At 42.9% G+C, this 21,859-nt stretch overlaps 1 protein-coding gene across 1 annotated transcript; it reads left to right on the plus strand.

Annotated features, from left to right (window-relative positions):
* The first annotated feature begins 577 nt into the window (after positions 1–577).
* On the plus strand, positions 578–21,388 carry antxr1d (ANTXR cell adhesion molecule 1d). Its single transcript, XM_018684226.2, has 18 exons — positions 578–975; positions 4,962–5,033; positions 5,133–5,204; positions 5,585–5,666; positions 6,312–6,342; positions 6,426–6,499; positions 6,906–6,974; positions 7,061–7,141; positions 7,275–7,335; positions 11,409–11,507; positions 11,923–11,992; positions 14,910–14,988; positions 15,271–15,366; positions 15,529–15,567; positions 15,703–15,801; positions 15,894–16,058; positions 16,151–16,231; positions 20,151–21,388. Exons 1-18 carry the CDS (start codon positions 815–817, stop codon positions 20,418–20,420), a joined length of 1,701 nt encoding a protein of 566 aa, XP_018539742.1. The 5' UTR covers positions 578–814; the 3' UTR covers positions 20,421–21,388.
* Positions 21,389–21,859: the final 471 nt, after the last annotated feature.

A 21,859-nucleotide genomic window follows, 5' to 3' on the forward strand; every position in this document is an offset into this window, starting at 1 on the left:
ACTGAAGAATTATTTTATGTGATGTTAGATAACACTTCCTGAGATTTAAGGACGAGCGCAGGTACACTTTGAAAAGCTCTCAGCATCACATCCTGTCATAGGTCGATGTGCATTAGGCCCATAATTGAATTGCTCTTGTCTGTGCAGTTCCCCTGTTTTTTCATTTGGGGGCGAGATGCCTGAGACTGTGTGGTCACTTTTTTGATTTCGAGGCACATAGAATTATAGAATTATTCACCGTTCAAAAATGATGATACAAAATGATGGATTTATTAAACAGGACTTAAATCATTGACCACACCAAATCTGCCCGGTTATTTGATTTTAATTCAAAATAATCTGAAGAAGTACAAAGCGAAATTATTGAGGAGAAACTGCGCATCAAACGACTTGAACTTTAACTTAATGAACCACATGTGATACTTCAGGTGACTTGTGACCTTTTGGTGTTTGAGGAAAACACTCTATCTTCTTATTTTGATTTTCCCCATTCCCCCATTTTCTGGGGCAGGGTTTTTTTTCCTGTGTAAAAGTGGAGTTTTGTATCTCTCCTCGGGTGTCGCTCCTCTCCTCCATCCTGCCCTGCTTCAGTGCATTTTTTTTCTCAGCTGAAAGAGACTGCTGAAAGACTTGGGGAGCCCGGCTTTAACTGAACAAGACTCCTGTGGGCTGAATGCACTCAACCTAAGAGTCCAGAACATCAAGAAACAAAGCGATACATTCACACAGTCGATTCGCAAACTGATGATAGAGAGAAAATGTGAAGATCTTTAGTTGTCACAGTGTTGGAGCAGTAAACAGTAACCCGGGAAAGATGGCGAGGACACAGGCTCGCATGTTCCTCGCCTTGGCTTTGCTGGGAATTTTCTTTCTCGATGCCTCGGTGAAAGGAGTGCTGCGGGGAGAGCAACAGGAGGAGGAGGAGGAGGAGAGGTCCTGTCAGGGCGCCTTCGACCTCTATTTTGTCCTGGACAAGTGAGTGTCCGATATTATTTATGGCTTTGTTAGTTTCTCATCGCTGCGCATTGCCATGCAACCGCCCAGTTGTTTGGAAACGCGGAGCGCATCAGTCGGATTCAGTCTTCACGTCTCTTTTGTTTTAACTGCACGAGAGAAAAGTAACCTACAAGTTTGAACTGAGAACCAAAATCAAAACCCAGTCTTTATCAAATGTCGTTTTGTAACACACAACTAGTCTTGAATATGATGGCAATATAATGGGAGGAATACGCTTCCAAAACCATTTAACCCTCAGTGTTTATCTTTGTGTGCCTTTGAGCACAGGTATGCAGCATTGTTTTTGAAGTGGAAGGAGAATATTTGGGACATTAGGGCATGCTTTTTCTGTTCGTCCGGTTCACAGTTGCGAGGCAGAGAGAAGCTTTAACCCACGGGATGTGGGCAGGGCGAGCAGGATGGATAGAGTTTCAGGCTGATGACGCCTGCGGACACAGCTGCAGCAGCTGCCCTACAGTGGTGCTGTGTGGCCCGGTGATCTTTGAAACTATTCTTCTCTCCATCCACTGTGAGCTGATTGTATCCTGAGCCGGCCGTGTAGTGACTTGAAGCAGGGCCCATACTTTGTTGTTTTTTCTGCAGGGAATTAGATTTCTATTGCTGAATCTGATTAGTTTGATTATTATGGAACAAAAACATCCAGAAACATGACATGCGTGCTGCTACCGCTTTCTAAGGCATGTTTTATAAAAGGTGTATGTCTGTATATACAAGTGGTAGATCTTTCAAAGTGTACTCCTAACTGATCTTTGATTGACCTTAAAATGGTCTTATTTCTTGTTTGGGTGTGTGTGCCTTTATTTGATGGGGGTCTGTGCAGGAAATGAGACAGGAGAGAGGAAGAATGACAAACAAAGCCTGATTTAGATCAGAGACCTTGCGATCACTTACATTTCTTAGACCTCTAGGCTACTAAGAAGCCCAGGGCTGTATCTCTAACACCAGATCAGTCTTCGAATACCTTCATGCCACTTTTAGCCCCTGAAGCTCTTCCATAGACTTTCGAGTGGCATAATTTATAAGCCAAGAGGAATGCAGATTAGGGCACTTCACAGTCCCAGCAAACATACTTGACTTATTACATCTCATAATAGTGAGATTTTTCCAGGTTCATGGTCATCAAGGATGTTTTTGCCACCTTCTTGGGCCTGTCTAAGCGTGACTGTGCCAGTAATTATCTGTGTGTGGCATCTCTGTGCAGCCTCAGACCATGCTGCTGTTTGTGGCTGCTCAGACATTATAATTGACATTTTTGCCAAACCTTGGCTCGAGTTGCAAGGTGAGATTATGTTCATGGACACAGAACAATCACACATGTCAAAACATGCTAAAAGCAGAGCAAGAGAGAGAGAGAGAGAGAGACTCAAAAAAACATAAGGTACGGTTAAATTTGATGCCCTGTTTGTGAGGAAGAATAACAGGTTGCAGTGTAAAAAGAGTAGATTATGTTTTCAAAAGAATGAGTAGAGTGATTTTGCAGCAAGGCAGTAAAACACAGTGGTGTCTGTGTATAACATTTGGGAATACAGTGAGGTAATGGTTTAAAAGCGCTTGTTGTATGTCCTCGGTTGCCCTGGACTCACTACCTGTGAGCTGTGAGCCGACACACATTGAGCGACATTTCGCTCTGGTTTTGGCACATTTGATGATCTTTCAGACGTCCACGGCAACATCTGTCAGCTGCTCTTCAGTCTTTACCCTTTGCTTCAAAAAGTTTAGGAGGAGCCTGGGGAGCGTGGCACGTCACGCATGGCCAGGCCTCTGGTACGCCTCAGTTTGTTTGCCTGTCTGGACCTGCATGCCTCAGCAGGCCTTCAGGAACCTGCTGATCTTTCTCCAGAGATGGCACCGATGTTTTGTAGATCTCAAATGCCACAGAGTGACCCGATGTTTTTAAGTGTCTACACTGATCCTCGCCTCCTCAGTATTTCACACACTCACATGTTTGGCTGTGGCCTCGATGTCCAGGAGGTTATGAGGCATGCTGAGCAGAGAATGTGTGTGCGCTCTACTGGAAGCATCTCAGTAGACTCAGAACCAACATTAGAAAAACTAAACTACCATCAGCTCCCCACATTCCTGCACTCCACGTCTGACCCACACCAAATACCAGGCTGGATTTTTCCTCTCTATCTGGTTGCCCACAAATAGAATAATAGGTGTTGTGTTTTATGGCTGGGTTCAAAACAGAGAGATTTGTTTTCACAGATCTTAGTACTTTGGAGGGCAAATATTGCTGGCGAAAATAGATTCTGCCTTGTTATTATGCAAACATAGGAATGCAGGTAGACGGGTGAAGAATAATTGCTGAATTTGTTGGATGATGGAAGTGACTTAGATCGGTAGCCTCCTGATGAAAGTAGTAAAGATACTGTGTATTTACAGTATATGAACTGAGTTTGAATGGTGCAGTATTTAAAAGCAGTCAAATCCCCCTGTGTAGTGTGGTTTTATTCCAAAAAATGTCAGAAAATAAGAATGAATAACGACTATTGTCCAAATTGCTTGTTTTATCTGAGCAGCAGTCCAAAACCCAAAGATATTCACTGATATAAAACAGCAAATCTTCACATTTGAGAAACTGGAAATGGCAGACATTTTGCATATCTGTTTTAAGATTGACTTCAAGAATGAATTAATTATCAAAACTTCCATCCATAATAAACATTTTTACTTTAGCAGTATTTGATAGAAAATTACCTCTGCACACTTAGATCCATGCAGTGTTTTAACTTTATTTTGTGAGCTTTCTGTCTATCAGCTCTTCATCAGAGCATACACAACTTGAGCACTGTTTGAAATCACTTTTTGTCCCTCACGTAAGATTGAAGCTGAACTTTTGTTGTATGTTTGTTGTAGTTAAGATGTTTTTTGTCCAAGTTCCCCCCTCTGGAGACTCCCAGAGCACAGATTTTATCGTGCCCTCACTGCCAGGGAAAAGCGATAAGCGTAGTAAGAAGCAACTGGTTAAATAGGAGGGACAAAAGAGCCTCATGAATCCAACCAGCTCACACTTTCACTCTGTTTATGACCCTCTTACACACACACACACACACACACATAACCCAGTCCTTTGCAGAGTGTGGTGTATAAGCTGTTTGATATTGCATCCTTGAATGGACATTCACACACATTCACATTTACCCCCTGCTGAGTGTTACTCCTGCTTCCCTCTGTTGTTCATGTCACAGCCTTTTCACTCCACGGACCCCCAACCTGTTGTTAGACTGGATGTGCTCACTGGGACCATCTGTTCCCCTTCACAGTCACACACACACACACTCACATAAACACACACACACACGGACACAGAGGCCAGCTGCCTGTTACATGGTCCCTGCTAGAGGCAGACTGCTGCATCTGTCCCTGTCTAACCTCAGCCCTCTGGCCCAGCAGCAATTAGCCCCCATTAGCAGCCCCCTGGGACTGGGCTTCATTAAGGACACTGTCATGTCCACAGCAGCATGTAGCAGGCTAACCAGCAGCTCTCACTGCTGACAGGTTACAGTCCGAAGTAATGGAATGTGACTGAGCAGCCAGAGGAATGTCTTCAGATGTGGAGGAGATAAACTCTTACTGTTGAAACATGTCTCCATCCAGTTTGTGCAAATTTGTACAAATCAGTACAAAAGTCAGGGTACTCCAAGTCAGTAGGTTTCATCCTCTGGGGACTATGAATGTGTGCACACTGGCATTGCCATCCCTAAGGTCACTATCACTGACACAGGCTGCCATATTTCACACTGTCAGCTTTCCAATCAAAGAAAAGCATTTGTTTTGTAAGAAAAAGCCCAAATTTCCTGTGACCTTCCTATCTGACCTTATTACCTCATACCACTGCATTTGTTTCAATAAAACTGTATTGGCTGCAGCTGATGATAATAACTCATCTGTTGTAACACTGCATTTTTTCCTTAGAAGGATGTGTTTTTGTTGTTTTTCAGATCTGGAAGTGTGAAGAATCACTGGATAGAGATTTACTCCTTTGTGGAGCAGTTGGCAGAGAAGTTTATCAGGTACAAGCAGAATTAGTCATTCGTGTTTTTAGGTCTTTTTTTGTTTGTTTGTTTTTTGGTTTTTGCCAGTGCTAATGTGAACCAACCGTGTGTTTGCAGCCCCATGCTGAGAATGTCCTTCATAGTCTTCTCCACTCGAGGAAACATCATCATGAAACTGACTGAGAACAGGTAACAGCTGCACCTGATCAACACCTGATCTGTGTCCTCTGTACCTGTACCCTGCAGGGATGTCCTCTCTTCTTGTGTTTATCTCTGTCAGTGGCTCTAAATCTGTTGAAACCAGGATGGATTTTTTTGCAACTCAAAATTTAATTGCATACAAATTTCATCCAGCTTACTCAAACAAAGCAGTGCATTCAGTCTACTGAGGACAACTTTGGCTGCGGACTAACACTTGGATAGTACTTGAGCCACAAAATTACTTGCCAACTCAAACCACTTTCTACCCCCATCTTTTTATCTACTGTCTTGGGAATATTTCTCAATCCCTTTTCCTGAGAGCAGCCTTCCTTCAGTGTGTTTTATCAGGCCGTTTGTTTACCCTGCAGGGAGGCCATTACCGGAGGCTTAATGGCTCTGAGAAGGGTTATCCCCGGAGGAGACACATTTATGAACTTAGGCCTGGAGATGGTAAGGCAGGTTTTAAAGACCCAACACATTGACAAAACCAGCCCAAAGCTTAGCCTTTGCAATAAGTTTTTTTTCAGGAAAAGATCCACTGAGGAGTAATTGAACCTGGCAGCTGGAACTAGGATAAATTAGATAAGTATGAGGAGTGGCTCAGATCATGAACGACTTGCTGATTCTTTAAACTGAAACAACGCCTCCCTTTAATACTTGTCCGGAGAGTATTAAAGGGAGGCATTGTAAAAATTAAACATGATTCTATACATTCACATGGTTTGCTTCTCATTTTTAATTCAGTCAGAAGCATTTTTTGCTGTTTAAATGTCATATTTCCAAATGACATCCAAATCTGAAAATATGAAGCAAAGACCAGTGGTGTACTAGAAAGTGGTATATTCATGCAGCCAAGTGTGGGAAGAGTTCGTGCTGATGCTCTAAAAAAGCACTTATCTTCAGTCACAGAGCATACTAAGCTAATGTGAACTGAACCTCACCAAATCACACTGAGCAAAGTGAGATATGTGGGCTGGCTTTGTAACAATATCAACATGTTTTAATTCATGATTCCTAGTTTTGGTTCTTGTATCGTCAGGAAACATGCTTGTTTTCTCTTCAGAACCTTGACTGACACCCTCTTTGCAATTGCAGGCTAATATGCAGATATTTCAAGAGAAGCATGGTAAGCTCTGTCTGATATGCTCATTACATTAGCCTACATTTACTACATTGTTACAGATATTATGAAAGTTTTGTGTTCCTCAGGGACAGCCAGTGTTATCATCGCCCTGACTGATGGAGAACTGAATGAGTGGCAGTTCGACACGGCTCAGCGAGAGGTAGGATGTGTTACAAAGTAGAGGGGCTTGGGTGGATGGACAAAATATTTTGAACATGGTGACAAAAGGGTTTAAGAGTGAAGTTACTAGAAAACATAATTTCCCTGTTTTTCACAGTTTGCTTTGATGAGCTCACATAACCACATTCAATAACAGTGGTAAAGGCTGAGTAATTCCTGTGAATGTTTCATTTCCTGTGACTATTTATAGTGCTAATTGTTAGATTCCTTTGAAATCTATCAAAGGCTGCAAATTGGTATTGACAAATTCAACTCATCTCTGTGGCAGCATTTATTTATGCTACTTCAGAATTCATGTATATCATGGTGTCCAGCTCTTGTCTAAAATTTCCATAAGAGTCTGTTTGAGCTCATTGTATTTTAGTTTATTTGCTCTTTTCTTGCAGGCACAGAGGGCTAGGTCTATGGGAGCCATTGTTTATTGTGTGGGCGTCAAAGAATTCAACCAGACCCAGGTAGGATCTACAGATGGATATTAAAGATGTTGCCAGTATCTAAGGAAGAAAATTATTATTTTTTCTTTGTCTGTATCTTTTTCTAGCTTGCAACTATTGCAGACACTGTGGAACATGTGTTTCCTGTGTGGGGAGGCTTCCAAGCCCTCAGGGGAATCATTGACTCGGTATGACACATACATACCACATGTATAGTCATAGAAAACACTCACTCACCCACACAGAGAGACACACAAAATCATATTAAGTAATTGAATTATACTCTGAGTATGTTTTTCTTCCTTCTTTTGGATCCTTCAGATCATTAAGAAGTCCTGTATTGAGATTCTAGCAGCAGAGCCGTCCAGTGTGTGTGCAGGAGGTAAGAGATGTGAGGAACAAGGGGTTTCCCCTCCTTGTTAAGACACCGGGGCAGTCACGGTGTGTGATTGTGTCAGATGACAGTCATCTAAAGCCTCTGGAACATGAGGTTGAGTAATCGCATGGACGCTTATGACCGCAGAGTGACAGAGAGCGTATTGTCATTCACGGCCGGGGGAAAATTAGCATAGCCGCTTCAGCACAGTGTGTGTGCAGGAGGAGGGGTGGTGGTGGTGGGGGTGTTGGTCAGAGGAATTAGCCGTGAATCTTTAAGCATGGCTGCTTCTCTGGCCTAGTTTGCCACATCGTATATGCTAAATAGTCAGTCGGATCATTTCAACCCTGTCCTCAACCTCACCTCCTGTCTCTACGTCCAGCTCCTCTGCTTCTGGACAGCTGCTTGAGGAAGTACATAACAGCTAAGAAAGACGGTGAGAGAGAGAGAGAGCCTTTATGTGTAGCCAGCAGGATGGATGAGCTTTGACATAACCTTATTAGGACTCACTTAAGAGAGTGCATTTGGAACCGTCCTACCAGGGACAACCCATGTAGATTAACATCCATTACGGGATATGAAGGACAGGAAAGGATACGAGGAGAGGAGCAGCAGTGGTGCCCTAAAAGGACAAAAATGAGGAAGGAATAATAAAGAATCATAGTTGTACCCATGTGGTAATTACAGTCTCTGGGCTCTTGCCAGAGCCTGAGTGTGCGTCACTCGCCATGTGGACAAATATCCTCCAACAGCCTCATTTATTATTCGATTGATGAGCAGCCTAATGGTCAGTGAACTAAGAAACCCACTTAAAACAAGGCCCGATTATGGCCTAATTAATGAAGGGCAATGATTATAATGTACTGAACACATGCTTATAGTGCCTTGTTTGCCTTTGTTGGGTCATGATGTGTATGAATAATATACAGCTCCTATCCTAGATATCCCATGCTTACATATTATGCATAGAAATGGCCTTGAATTGTACTGTGGAAAAATAACTGACACTTCCATCCCTTACTGAAAACGTATTCTTGCAGTATAATGTGAAATAATGTGATTGTTGATCACAAGCACTCAGCACATTTAGCCAGGGTGCTTTTATTTTGAAATGACTGTGGACAAGACTCCTCAGAGGTTTGAATAAACCATCCACCCACATCCATCCATCCTGATGCATTTACATATACATACACACATTCTGACATATTGCATAGGCATTATGACAGTCTCTCTCCTTGTCTTTCTCTCTAACTGCTTTTAGTCATATGCCGTACATGCGCTACACCAACACACACGTTAAGATGTTCTTTAGACGGCTCACACACATACACATACACACACACACATCTTGAAGCACATGTACACACGTGTCCCTCACACTGATGTGAAGTGACCTGAGCGAGCTGCCTGCAAACAGGCCATCAGACTGGACAGTGAACGTTAGGCCGCACTATCAGACATGACAGCACTGATTTCCCTCACACACACACACACACACAGACGCACACACTGGGCCTTAGATCTAACATGACAGCAGAGATTGCTGCTTTCATTAACGTCTGACCCTTTCCTCCCCGCTGTCCCTTCCTCCTTTGCCCCTCCCTGCCCTTCACTGTCCCGTCGCACTAACGTGATTGAAGAGCCAGTGTTCGGACAAGCTGTACCCCATTTTCTCACACACAGGACACACATTCACATATGTATGGTCACACAGAGACAGTTCTTACAAATGTAATCCCTGTCAAATGCTCAGGTGTAGATGAAAATGGACATGGGGCCACAGAGGCAGCAGCATATGTGTTGTACATGTCAGCATGGCACCACCAGTCCCTGCCCACCATGTGTCTGACAGCGCTGACCTTTTAGCCCATCAAGTCTCATTGTGTGTTGTGTGTTAGCATGTGTGCAGACGATGCTCAGATTGAGACTTTTAGTTAAAAGCCATCACTGATTCATTAAGATTTAAAAGATCAGTGGAAATTAATCAAATGTAATATTTTAGATTTAAAAATACATTAATATTATAGATTGTTCATGTTTGTTTTTGAATGAATAAGAGCCAGGTGATAAATGTTAAACTTTGAACATCTTTAAGTAGAAGTGAGTAATATGCAGTGTGATATGTTACCTAATTAATTGATAAATAGAACAAAGCCATTATAATACTATTTTTGCATTTTTTCACTTTCATAAGAATTAGACAGTAACAGCTCTCATAAATGGAGTAATATCTGCTATGTTCAGCACTGTAAGTTGTGTATTTTTGTGTGTGCACATGCACCCTGTCAGAGTGCAGCTCATGCTATTTGATAGTAACATTGAGTGAAAGGGGGATGACTGCTGAAGCAGCCAAGGCACTGAGCATTAGGAATAATTAGTGTTAAGTCCTCTCGTTAAGTTGCATGTTGTTGTGGCTGTAAACCACATAAGCCAGTCAGTGCATGTGACAATTAATACAGTATTTGGATATTGCATTATATTATAGAGTTGTAATTTATGGCTTTAATTGTTGTGGCTGTGTTTTATAGTAAAATTAGGGCAGGGAGAAGAGAGGACATGCGTGGTGCACAGTAAATGATTAGGCTGTCTGTAATGAGCTGTGTGGGTAATCAGATGGTCTACTGTATGTGTGTGTATACATGTGAAGAATCTGAATCTTGCTGACAAAATGACATAAGCAGTACTGACAAGTTGCAAGTCACTGAACATCTGTAAATAAGCACAAACACACACATGCAGATAGACACAGTTGGATGAGGTCAGCTGTGTGCACAGTTATAGGTTGATAGAAATTTGACTTAGAGAATGTTATTTTGCTGCAGCTGGATTACTGTACTATTTATACAAACTGTGTAATATTTTTTATCTAATACCTGTATCATATATATGGACTTCATACATACAGCTTATCCCTGAGCTTAATTTCTTCCATCTGTCTTGTACATCATCACTTTTCATCTTGGAGCTTCTCCAAACACAAATCTGCACTCTTCAATGTACAGATGTCTGTAAAGGGATATTTGTTTTCTCCTCTCAGCTCTGTCTCTGTTTGTGTATCTGTATTTATGGCTTTTCATAGCAGCTTGTCTGACCTTTAAGGAAACACTGTCACATATACACCCACACCCAGTGATGTTTTTATCCAGTGATCTTCACGCTGGAGCTTTAAATGTTAAAGGTGTGGCAAATGTTCACTTCTATTAGCCAGGATAGTGCTAGAGGAAACCTCAGTGCACAGCCAGAGACCACATACAGGCACACACATACACACACAGACATAGTCACAGTCACACACCCATGTTAAAACACATGCCTGCACACAGTCATGCATGCCACAAACTGAAGACATGCAGACACTTACACATTCCTCAGAAAAACACAAAGACAGTGCACACATACAGTATGTACAAGTAACATATATATCCTCACTTACACATCTGCATACAGACACACACACGTGCTAATGCCATTCCATGGTGCCATAGGTAAAGTCAGACCTACTTTGACAGTGCTGTGTTGTCAGCCCTACAGGCATGTTTTTAAGCAAGTGTTTTTTCCCCACTCTCTAACATATGCTGGGTAGCAGCCACATAGACACTCCAGCATATGCTGGCAAGCTTCTGTCAGTGCGCTTTAACAGTGCCTGGGGGAAACTAAAGGTCAAAGACACACACACACATGCACGCAACCGTGCACACATACACACCTTCTGGCTACAGCACAGTCTTAAGATTTTTGTGAATAGCAACACTTTAAGCATTAGCACCACTGGAGCATATTATGGCCTTTCCACACATACACGCACAAGCACACAGATATAAACAAGCAGTAATGAAGCATGAACAAGTTTCTGCTGCTTAAGTTTAGCAGCATCAGAGAAAGGGAATGGTTGTCAGAGCTCACCATAATGGCACACTAGAAATGTTTGTCTATTTCAAACCAAAATTGGAGACCAATTTTTAGCTTTTACATCTCTGACAGATAGCTGAAAATATGTGTCTGCCATTGTTGTGCATGAGTGTGCATATTGCTCATCATTTCTGATGCTGCCTGTACTCTTTTTGTTTTTGCCTCAGAGAGTTTTCAGGTGGTGGTGAGAGGCAATGGTTTTCTCCATGCCAGAAACATTGATCAGGTCCTCTGCAGCTTCAAACTGAATGAGACACACAGTGTGGGTAAGTCCTGCAAATGTGCAAAGTGCTCAAAAGAGCAGGACACATTTTACACAAGTCAGCAGGATTAAAGGAATAATTAAGGTAAATGTGAGAAACAACAAGGCAGATGGTTGTGACTGTCGCTGATGAATTAAATTTTAGATTTGTGCTCCCTAGTCTCCTGAGAATGTATTGCTCTGTATAATACATCCAAACTAAAAATGATCATCAGCAGAGAGCACTGACTGATGATGGATTAATGTCTTTCGTATGCTTCTTATTACAGCAAATTTGCTGTAATACATTAAAGCATACACTTTAATGGATCATGAGAATCTGGTTTGGCTCATGCATTGAAAAAAATTGGAACAGTGTCTATGTTGCAGATGTTTTAATTTATTTTTCATAAAGTGTGATTTTGTTTTTCCCTGTGCAGATGAGCGACCAGCTGGAATAGAGGATACCTTCCTGCTCTGTCCTGCTCCTGTTGTAGAGGAGGTTGGGAGGTAAGCTGGATATCTCTTTTGGCTCTCAACCACCTTTTCACCCTTACACCATTTCTTAGCTGTTACTCCAGCTGCCAAACTCTCTGTCTACAGCTCTTAACACTCTGAGATAGATGCACTAGATACTTGCCAGCTGTACCCAAGTTTGGTGTGGATGCAGAAGACTGCTGTCCTTGAACAAATTAGGGCCAAAGTCATTGAGTGTCTGTGATCAATCAGTGTTTGTCACAGCTAACGAAGCCAGACACCAATCACAAGGGGACAACAGGAGTAGAGCCCAGGAACACGACTTAATGAGAGCCTGCTGGAGAGGACCTTCACAACTGCATGTATGTGTGTGTATGTGTTTGTGTATTTGCGCGCGTGTGATGTATCCCAATCTCAGTCTGACACTTTGGAAGAGAGAAAGTGTGAGTCGAGTCGGCCGGGCAGTGTAAAGTTTCCTCCGAGGGTTTCGAGCTCTGGTCCTGGAGAGGAAGTTTCTTGCGGGGCAGACAGAGTGATGCTGTGGGCTGAGCTCCGAGAGGACCAAGGCCCCAGCGGCCTTCCCGTTACCCAATGCCTGCAGCCCTGTGCATAATTATACACTCCGTCCTGCGGCCTCAGACACCTCCCAGTCATCATCTGTCTTGTTGCTGTCACTCAGATTTCTAGCGTGATTTGAGCTTGTCTTGTCCGCCAGTGAAAAGTGCTGCTTTGGTGGGGAAGTACTGCTCAGAGATGGAGAAAGGAATTTTGTTTTTATTCTGTGGTTCCAAGAAGATTTAAGAGTCTGTCACACACACAGAGTATATTTTACTCACACCTTATGACAAAAACAGAACATAATTGTTAAGTTTGATGTAATGACAGAACATAAAAGTCATTAGAGCTAAATCAATACATTTACAAATTACACAGCCCATCAAATATCTGGTCCTTACCATGTTTTTGTGTCTGATAGTTGTTGCCAGCATGGCTTTGTGGCAGGTTGGGCTGCTCCTCCTGAGAGCAGAGCAGAACAGGGAGCATCATTATACACTGCAATGGTGCCTGAAGGAGGCATCCTTCCATGTAACAGAGGCCCATTAGAGCAGAGTCAGCACCACCTAACACCCTGAGTGCCACTAAAGAAGTCAGCTGTGAATGGCCGAAGGGCCCAGAGAGGAGGCCAACAGCTGGCTGATGAGTTCCGGGCTGTGGAGCAATGACGCGCAGATAGATGTGGAAATATGTAGTGAAGCGAGGATGCCACCATGCAGCCTGGACAGGTGTTTGTGGTACAAGATTATCAGTCGTGTACTGTTATGTGCCAAAACTGTGCTATTCTTAGTCCTCTCAACAAAATCCTCCTTGTCATCACCCAAGATCACCAGATTTCATATTTGACACTATTTAAAACTGTATTTTTAACTACAGTTTTACTTTAATTGAAAATTGAATACCTTCTTCTTCTATGATAACAGCACCTTGACAAAATAAATTCTATGCAAGAAATAGACATATCATACCAGTAGTATGAAGATCACTTCCCTAATACAGATTGTAAAAACACATTTTTCAATATTTTCTGCAGTGGTACAGACCAGACCCAATCAGTAGTGAAAATAATCATTAGCTGCAGCCCTAAAAATCACCCTTACATGTCAGATCACATTATAGGTGAAGTGCTTCCTGTTTTTGGGGTTGTAAAATCTGTACAGGAGGTCTCAGGGACTCCAGCTCCCAGCATCACCTCTTCACCCAAACCCTAAAGACCCTCAATCACCTCCTGTTCCACCCAAGCCTTGTCGCATATAATGAAGTCATTGATGCTGCTGTCACACAAATCCATGTTGACTGGGAACCTTCCGGATGCAACCCCCCCACCCCACCCCCCACCCCTTTACATACTCACACACAAGGCAAAGACATATATAGTGGGCAGATTGATGATTGATTGGGGCTGAGATGTCTCTGTCAGAGAGGAGCTCATAGCACCATGTCCCCTGCCTGCCTGAAAGCAGGGCTGACCATATTATGGGGATGGAGGGGGGGGTGAAGATGAGCGGCACCTGCACTGCCAATTTCCTACTCTGAAGCTAGTGTCAGCATGAGTTATGAGATGAGCTACAGCGGTATGGAGAGGATACAGGAGGGGGGTGAGAAGGCGAAAACAAAGTAAGGAGGGAGGTCTCAGAAGGGAGGGACAGTGCTGAGGGGATATAAAACAGGAAAGGCCTTCCTCCTACCATCCCCCACTCTCTGTTTCCTCTCCTCTGCCACCCCACCCCACAGTGACCTCCCCTTTGTCGCCCAACTCCTCAAATCTAAACCCAGAGCTCAATGGCCCCCTTGTCTCTGCCCCCACCACCCCCCAAAACCATAAGAACAGCACAAGAAGCCTTTCTCCATTCTTTTCCAAAACCTATAACTACAATCTAGCCGTCTTGTTTTTGTTCATATTTCTTCAGAGCTTTATGAATAACTTGTCAACTACCTCTCAGTTCTGAGGTACACCAATGTTTACTGCTTGTGGCGCTATCCTGTCATCTTCCCAACCAAAAAATAAGAGTTATCCCTCATCTCTTGTCCACGCCTATCCTGCAGATATCAGAACTGAATACCGAGGAAGAAGTCATTTAGCTGTCTGTGGTTTCCACATTAGAGGTCTGGGTCTGATCCAAACAGAAGAGATTCTTTCTGTGGGTGGAGAACTCCCTGACCTCCGTAAAGTCTTTGGGCTCTGTGTCTATGTCAGCATGTTTGCGTGCTTATAAGGCAGCAAGTACGGACAGAATAGACGGAGGAATGCATCTGACACCTCGGGCGAGCTTCTGCAGTAGCAGAAACAAGGCCATGAGTGTGTGTGCGTGCGAGCAGATGTGTGCCCAAGTGTGCGGCGTGCGTGCACATCTGTGTCCGAGGATCAGATCAGTCACAAGTTTGTGTTTTGCAGGGAGATCTACCTGCAAGTGAGCATGAATGAGGGCCTCTCCTACATCACCAGCTCTGTTCATATCACTACTACTGAATGTGTGAGTACATCCTGTGTATACAATGTGCACTGTCACAACAACACACAATATTTTCCCTCTTGGCATGCTGCCTTATTTGAATGAACTTTCTTTCAACCTTCTCATTTTCTCTTGGTTCTCTAGTCTTCCTCTTCTCTTCTCCTTCCTCTCTGAGCTCTCCTCTGTTGTGTCTGTCATCAGAGGAGGCTGTGAGTACTTCTGCTTTTTATTTTCACCTTTTTCTCATGTGTTGTCTTTTAGTCCAGATTAATCTCAATCCTGCCCTTCTGTGTTTGTGTGTAGTTTGACGGCACCATTGTGCTGATATCGTTGCTGGTGGTGTTCCTGCTGTTGGGTCTGCTGCTGATGTGGTGGTTCTGGCCTCTCTGCTGCACTGTGGTAAGTTATTGTAATGTCTCAGCCTGACAATCAGACTCCATTACACTTCACTCTAATTGAAATGCTTAAAAAATGTGAGATGAGAGCAGTATAGTATTACAGCTTGTAAATGATCCCAGTTTTTGTTAACCTCATGTCATATTGATATTTTTCAATCTGCAGGTAATCAAAGAACCTCCACCACCTCCACCTCCAGAGCCAGTAAGTCTCTAGCTACATAAACTAGACTTTTTTCAGAGATCCATACAAAAATAAAGGTATTAAGGCAGTATTAGTCTTAATAGTAGTACCTTTGTAAGGATATGAGCTGTATCAAAAAGGAGGTCTCATTCACAGGACTCGGATGACGATGATGGGATGCCAAAAAAGAGGTGGCCCACAGTGGATGCATCTTACTATGGAGGAAGAGGTGTGGGTGGCATCAAGCGCATGGAGGTATCCACACACAAGCAGCTGTCAACATTTGTAATATTAAAAAATGGAATGTTTTAATTATGTTTTATCTTTCTTTACCTTATCTTTCTAAGGTGCGATGGGGGGAGAAGGGATCCACCGAGGAAGGTGCTAAGCTGGACAAACCTAAAAACGCGGTTGTAAAGATGCCAGAACAGGAATTTGAACCCTATGAGCCCAAACCTCGAAAACCACCCCGCCGCCCCCCACAGCAGAGGAGGTGGTACACACCCATTAAGGTTAGTCTTTGTCACAGAAGTTAAATGCATATTTAAGATTTTTATTATTCTCATCTGAAAAAAAGTTTTTTTGCTCTCTCTGGGTCCTGCAGGGGAAGCTAGATGCTCTGTGGGCTCTGTTCAGGAGAGGTTATGACCAGGTATCTCTGATGAGACCACAGCCTGGAGATCAGGTGAGCCTGCCTCTTATATGTCCTCACATTTCAGTTTTTATCTTGACCCTAAACTATGACAATAAAATCTGATGTACCAGAAACAGGCAAAACGACTGATAGAAAACTATAATTTGGTAATTATGTGTAATTTGGGGTATAGCTCTGTGGGCAAAACCCACTTAAAAGCTTTTTAATAGCAAGTTCCATGGTACAGAGGATTTTCGGAAATGTTTTTTTTTTATGTCTCTGTTATGAACAATTGAGCATCTGCCTCTTTCTGCCTGTCCCACTGCATTAAGATAACACGTGTCAGTGAGCAACATGTACGGCACAATCTTCAACACAGCAGCTCAGTACTGATTTTCTACATGCACACACATACACACACAGTGAGTCAATGAGTTACTGATACTACTTTCTTCATCAAAGCTGCCATTGTCCGCACACAAGGAGTACTGTATCCTCTGTACTCCTTCCTGTGACTCCTAGAAAATGACTAGGTTTCTATCAAGTTTTCAAATAGCATATTACACACTCACTCTCTACTTTCAAGTGACAATTATAGTAAAAGAAAAACTGCTACTGTGTCATAAAGGGTTTTATGTGCTAGGTTTCCTGTAAAATCATGCTGAAAAATTTTTATGTGTTATAACTGGCCACTACTGCTGCCTCTGAATAGTCTTAAATCATGACTGTGTTCCCTCCAAGTGTGTGTGTGTGTGTGACAGAGCAAGAGAGAGCAGAGCGGCCTCTGTTATCTAACCTTGACCCTGTGTATGGCATCCCATAACCCCACAGAAGTGTTTTCATCATCATACTGGTTGTCATGGTGAAACATCTGGTCCGTTGTAAATGGTTTCATTGTCGCTTTTCATAGCTGAGGCCATACCGCTGTAAAATTTATCGATTTGTTCTTTGAATGGCGTGATTCATCTTTACTATGCAACTGTGTGAGTGTGAGTGAGTGTGTCTACTGTATCTGGAGTCTATAAAAGTGGTCATCATCAATGGTTTTATCCCTTCTTTCCATCTTGGACTTTTTTTTTCCAGAGCAGAACAATTCATTTCTGTCAGATCAGAAGTTTCTAGAGTCTTTGTCAGACACTTTCTGTGGGGCTGTGGTTCACAGAGCCACTCAACAATGACCCCCACAACTCTCTTTACGCGCCATTAACTGAGGAAAATAAAACGATGCTTCTCACATGGAAAGAAATGAGGGTAAAAAATCCACTTTTGTAGCAAGGGAGATAGTTGTTCAAAACTGGAGCTAATAGGCATATCAGACATGAAAGGCGAGATGGATTTCTTATTGCTGACAAAAGCCTAGCACAGATCTTTAAATTCTCACTGCAGCTTGTTGTCAAACAGCACAGCCGAAATACAAAAAGTCCAACAAGGTGGCAAAAAGCACAGCGATATCGAGCATGGTTCAGGCTTCTCATTGGATGTAACCAGCAGCTCAGGAGGAGCTCGCCCTGCCTTCTCCCCAAATTACTCCCACTCCACTGCCTCTGCAAACGGTCATCAGTGGGCTGCCAGTTTCTGCCACACTCCCTGTTTGCATTTCACCTCTCTCTGTGCTGTGTGTGCGTGCACGCACGCGTGTGTCACTGTACCGTGCGTGTCAGCTCCGCCGAGCGAGCGTCACACAAACAGATGGGGAGTTGAAAGGCCACGAGCCATATTGTGACAGAAGAGATTCCCTTCTTTTGTCTCTGGAGCTGATGGCACCGATGGCCCCATCACACGGTGCAGACCAGACCAGAGGGCGGCCACCATCCCTCCGTCCTCACACACAAACGAGCACAGCAGCACCTCCCCTTCGTCTCCTTATCCTCTCTCTCTAACCCCAATCAGTTCACTTAAAGGATCATTTCATCCAAATTACAAAAAACATAACATCTCTAATAGTATTAGAGATTTCTCTCTCAGATTTCCTCTACAACCACAATACAGTGGGAGTGAATGGATTTGTGTCTGTGGTGCTCAAAGCACTGAAAGTTTAGTTGACGCATAGGTAGGGAGCTCCTCTATAGTGGCCAGATGATATGTGGAGTAGCTAAGCTAATTTGAATAGTTAGAAATAGTTTTAAAAGAAAATCCACATATTTACAAACAGATGTCAAATTGGTGTGTGAGTGACCTTTAACATATTTACTGTCACAGCAACTAGCAAACACCCAAACACCACAGGCTGTGAATGAGACTTTGTAAAAGCTAGTTAGCATACTAGCTCAGAAGTTGAAATATATAGCTTAACATAATTGTTGTCGTTGTCATATTTAGATTATTTTAGCACCACAGATAGAACTCTGTTTACTACCAAGTTCTATTGGTAAAGAGGTAGAGACACTGGTATCTCAAAACCTCAGCAGTTAGACACATGTGACGCTGTTAACTCTTGTAAGCGCACAGGGAGCATTTTCCTTATGTGAGTGGATCGCTGTAATGTCATGCGAGGTGACAGGCAGAGCTGTCAGGTCAAATGTGTGTCTCCACTCTCTCATCTTTCTCCCGTTTTCTTTACTATAAATGGTGACAAATGTGTGCGCATCAGTTCCCTGTAAACGGCCACAAACTATCTGGACTGTGTGTGTTTGTGTTTGTGAGGGAAAGGGACAAAGTCTTGGGGCTCAGACAGAGAAACAGAGTCCAGACAGAAGAATGGTATGAAGAGGGATGCTGGAGGTGTTTTCGGGGTTTTGTTTTTCTCCTAAAAAGGAGTTGAGGGTTTGAGGTAAACAATTGCCAAGAGGCGAAGTAAGGCTGTGGCAGACATTTACAGCCCAAGGGGCACACAGGGAGACTGACCACCACAAGTGACATATTTCTGACCTCTCACACAACTCATCTACAGTGCATATTATTTACTTAAATGTGGAAAGATTTCCTCTTTTCACCACTTTTCTGCTGCTCTCTTGCAGCCAGCCCCCTAACCTTTCTCTCCCTCTGTTTCTGTTATTCATGAGGCTGAGGTTTCATTCAGGCCATATGTTCTGGTGGAGGCATGCTTACAGTCACACACACACAAACACACTCATATTCATGAGCTTGTGTTCTCATTGTGTCCATATGCTCTCTCTGGTGTTACGCTGCTGCTCTGCTGCTCACAAACTGGCCTTTTCACCACGACCCAGCAACAAGACCTAAGCAGTCAGCTCGCCCCTCAATCCCCCACCCTCGACCGGGCTTCCCCCAATCAATTACGCACCCCTCATACACATGCACACACAAGCACACAATGGCTCCCTAAGTCACAAAGCTACTGCTGCTGGGGTCCTCTTAATGGCCCCTGTGTGACTTTAGGGCCTCTCTGTTTAATAAGGTGTTATAATCAGACCACCAAGGGTCTGTGACACAGAGACCTACTCTCCATCCTTCACACACTGACTGAGCAAGACAACTGTGTGTGTCTGAGGAAGGATGCTATGCAGGGAACATAGAGGGTGAAGAGAGGAAAACCATCAATGAGAACAATAAGAGAAGCGTTCCATTCTCTGCAACTTGTAAATTATGTTAAATGCAAAGGGGCCTCTGTTAACTATTGTGGGGATACTGAAATCACCCCTTTACATTCCACCAAGTCGAGCACATAAGAGACATAAACCACTTTCTGTTCTGCATCAAGAGAGGCCGAGTCACAGCAGAAGTTCCTAGAGGAGGGGAAATGGGGCTTTTCTGCTAAAGCGTGTGTGTTTGCACGCCTGTCTTTGCTAGCATCACAGCTATTGTAGTGCAGGTGTGGACAGAAGCAGCTCTGTGTGCTCAAACACTCACGCCTCTGTCAGCAGAGCTGGGCAAAGACTCACACAAACTCCTTTTGGCTGGTGGATCTGAGAAGCTCATTGATTTTGCACAAAGATGCACTGCATTTTAATCTGTGTCCTGCATTGAAATGATGATGCGTAGCCCTGGTTTAACCTTGTGTGTCTTCCAGGGTCGCTGTATTCGTTTCCAGCGGGTCAAAGAAGAGGAGTCTACCCCAAACAACAACCGAGCTCCTCCTCATCCTCCTCCGCCTGTTGAACAGCGACCTCTGGTCTCCAATTCTGTCCCCCGTACAAAGCCTCCATCGAGAGGGCCCCGCACCACGCCACCCTCCCGCGCACCCCCTCCCATGGTCCAAGCCCCTCCAGTTCCACCCCCAACTCGTGCACCCCCGGGGCCCCCAGGACCCCCGCCATCCCGACCCCCACCCAGGCTCTGATGACGAAGAGTGGGCCTCTGATAAACAACTGATACATCAACTCATTCTATAAAAAACATGTCCTCCTTTCACCCCAAAGACTCACAGACAGCAGAGAGGCGTAAAATCTTATAAGCCAGGAGCTCATATTTGAAGCTCTGTGCTTTGTTGCTGGACAGCAAAAAATATTTATCTGATATCAAAATCAGCTACTGAGTTCCATCAAGATAACATTTTTATATAAAAAAAAAAACAAAAAATATCCTAACATCATAGAAAAATGAGCATGTAGTTATCTGATTAAGCCTGTATGTACATTATTAGAGGTCATGTTGACTTAAGTGGTAAGAGTAAGTGCAAACATTTCTGGGAATTCAGCAGAAAGGATTTATGTGTTGTTGAAAGTTAGCTTGTGACAGTTTGTGTATGAAAGGTGAAGATACTAAATACTGTAGGTTTGCAGAGTATAGTAATGTTGAGCAAGGATGTGGCGATAAATACAGCATGTAGTGAAAGATAATTGTAATGTTGGTGGTGTTGGCTTTGGTTTTTAAATGTACACTATCTTAGGTTGCTAAAAATCACACTGTTGCATCATTTTACTTTTTCAACCAAAGAAACTTTTTTCTACACCTTAGTTAAAATTTTGTGTAAAAGTTCAGTGACCTTATTGCAACTGCAGGGCAGTTTCTCCATATTTTATTTATTTTAATACAGGGCCTGTCTGCATCTGTTTTCTATTTAGTATCAGGTGGATTTCTTTGTTTTCGAGTCTTTGAGGAAGGGAAATATCTAGGTGGTTATTAGGAAGCATTCTGGTATGGCATCTGATGTGTTTGTAGTCTTGTTAACACTTTGAAAGATTGCATTGGAAATTAGTATCTTCAGGGTTCTCCTGTATTCTGCATTTAATGACCGAAATGATCATTTGCATTATTTCTTTATTAACAACTTTTTGTGACCATCTTCAATAAACAAAATGTTTTTTATGTGCTGCCTGGAGGTGATTTCTTTCACAGTCATTAAAAGCGTTAATGTAATTTCAGTATTTCAGGGGAACATTTTTATGCAGTCATATTATTAATCAGCTTACAAACACATTAGGGTCATTGCAAAAAACCCTAATGGCATATTTATTAGTTAATTGGGTATATTGCAGGATGCAACATTTGGTGTTGCTCTGTAAGGAAATTAAACTAATTACACCTCCACTGCTGTCAGGGCTCTAATAATCTATCCATGACATTTATATAGGTAGCCCACAAAACTAATACTAAATTATAAGCTTTTCAATTCCTATTCAAAGTCACATTTCTGGAACACACTACTCTGATATAATTATTTTTGTCACTTGTTTCCCATTTAAACAACCAGCACAGTTGTCCTGCAGTGCACTCATAGCAGCTTTGGAACTTATTCAAACCAAATCTATAAAAACACTTTTTGGGTTGTGTATAAAC

This window comes from Lates calcarifer, linkage group LG16_LG22, assembly GCF_001640805.2.
Source record: "Lates calcarifer isolate ASB-BC8 linkage group LG16_LG22, TLL_Latcal_v3, whole genome shotgun sequence".
In the NCBI taxonomy this organism is placed as follows: domain Eukaryota; kingdom Metazoa; phylum Chordata; class Actinopteri; family Centropomidae; genus Lates; species Lates calcarifer.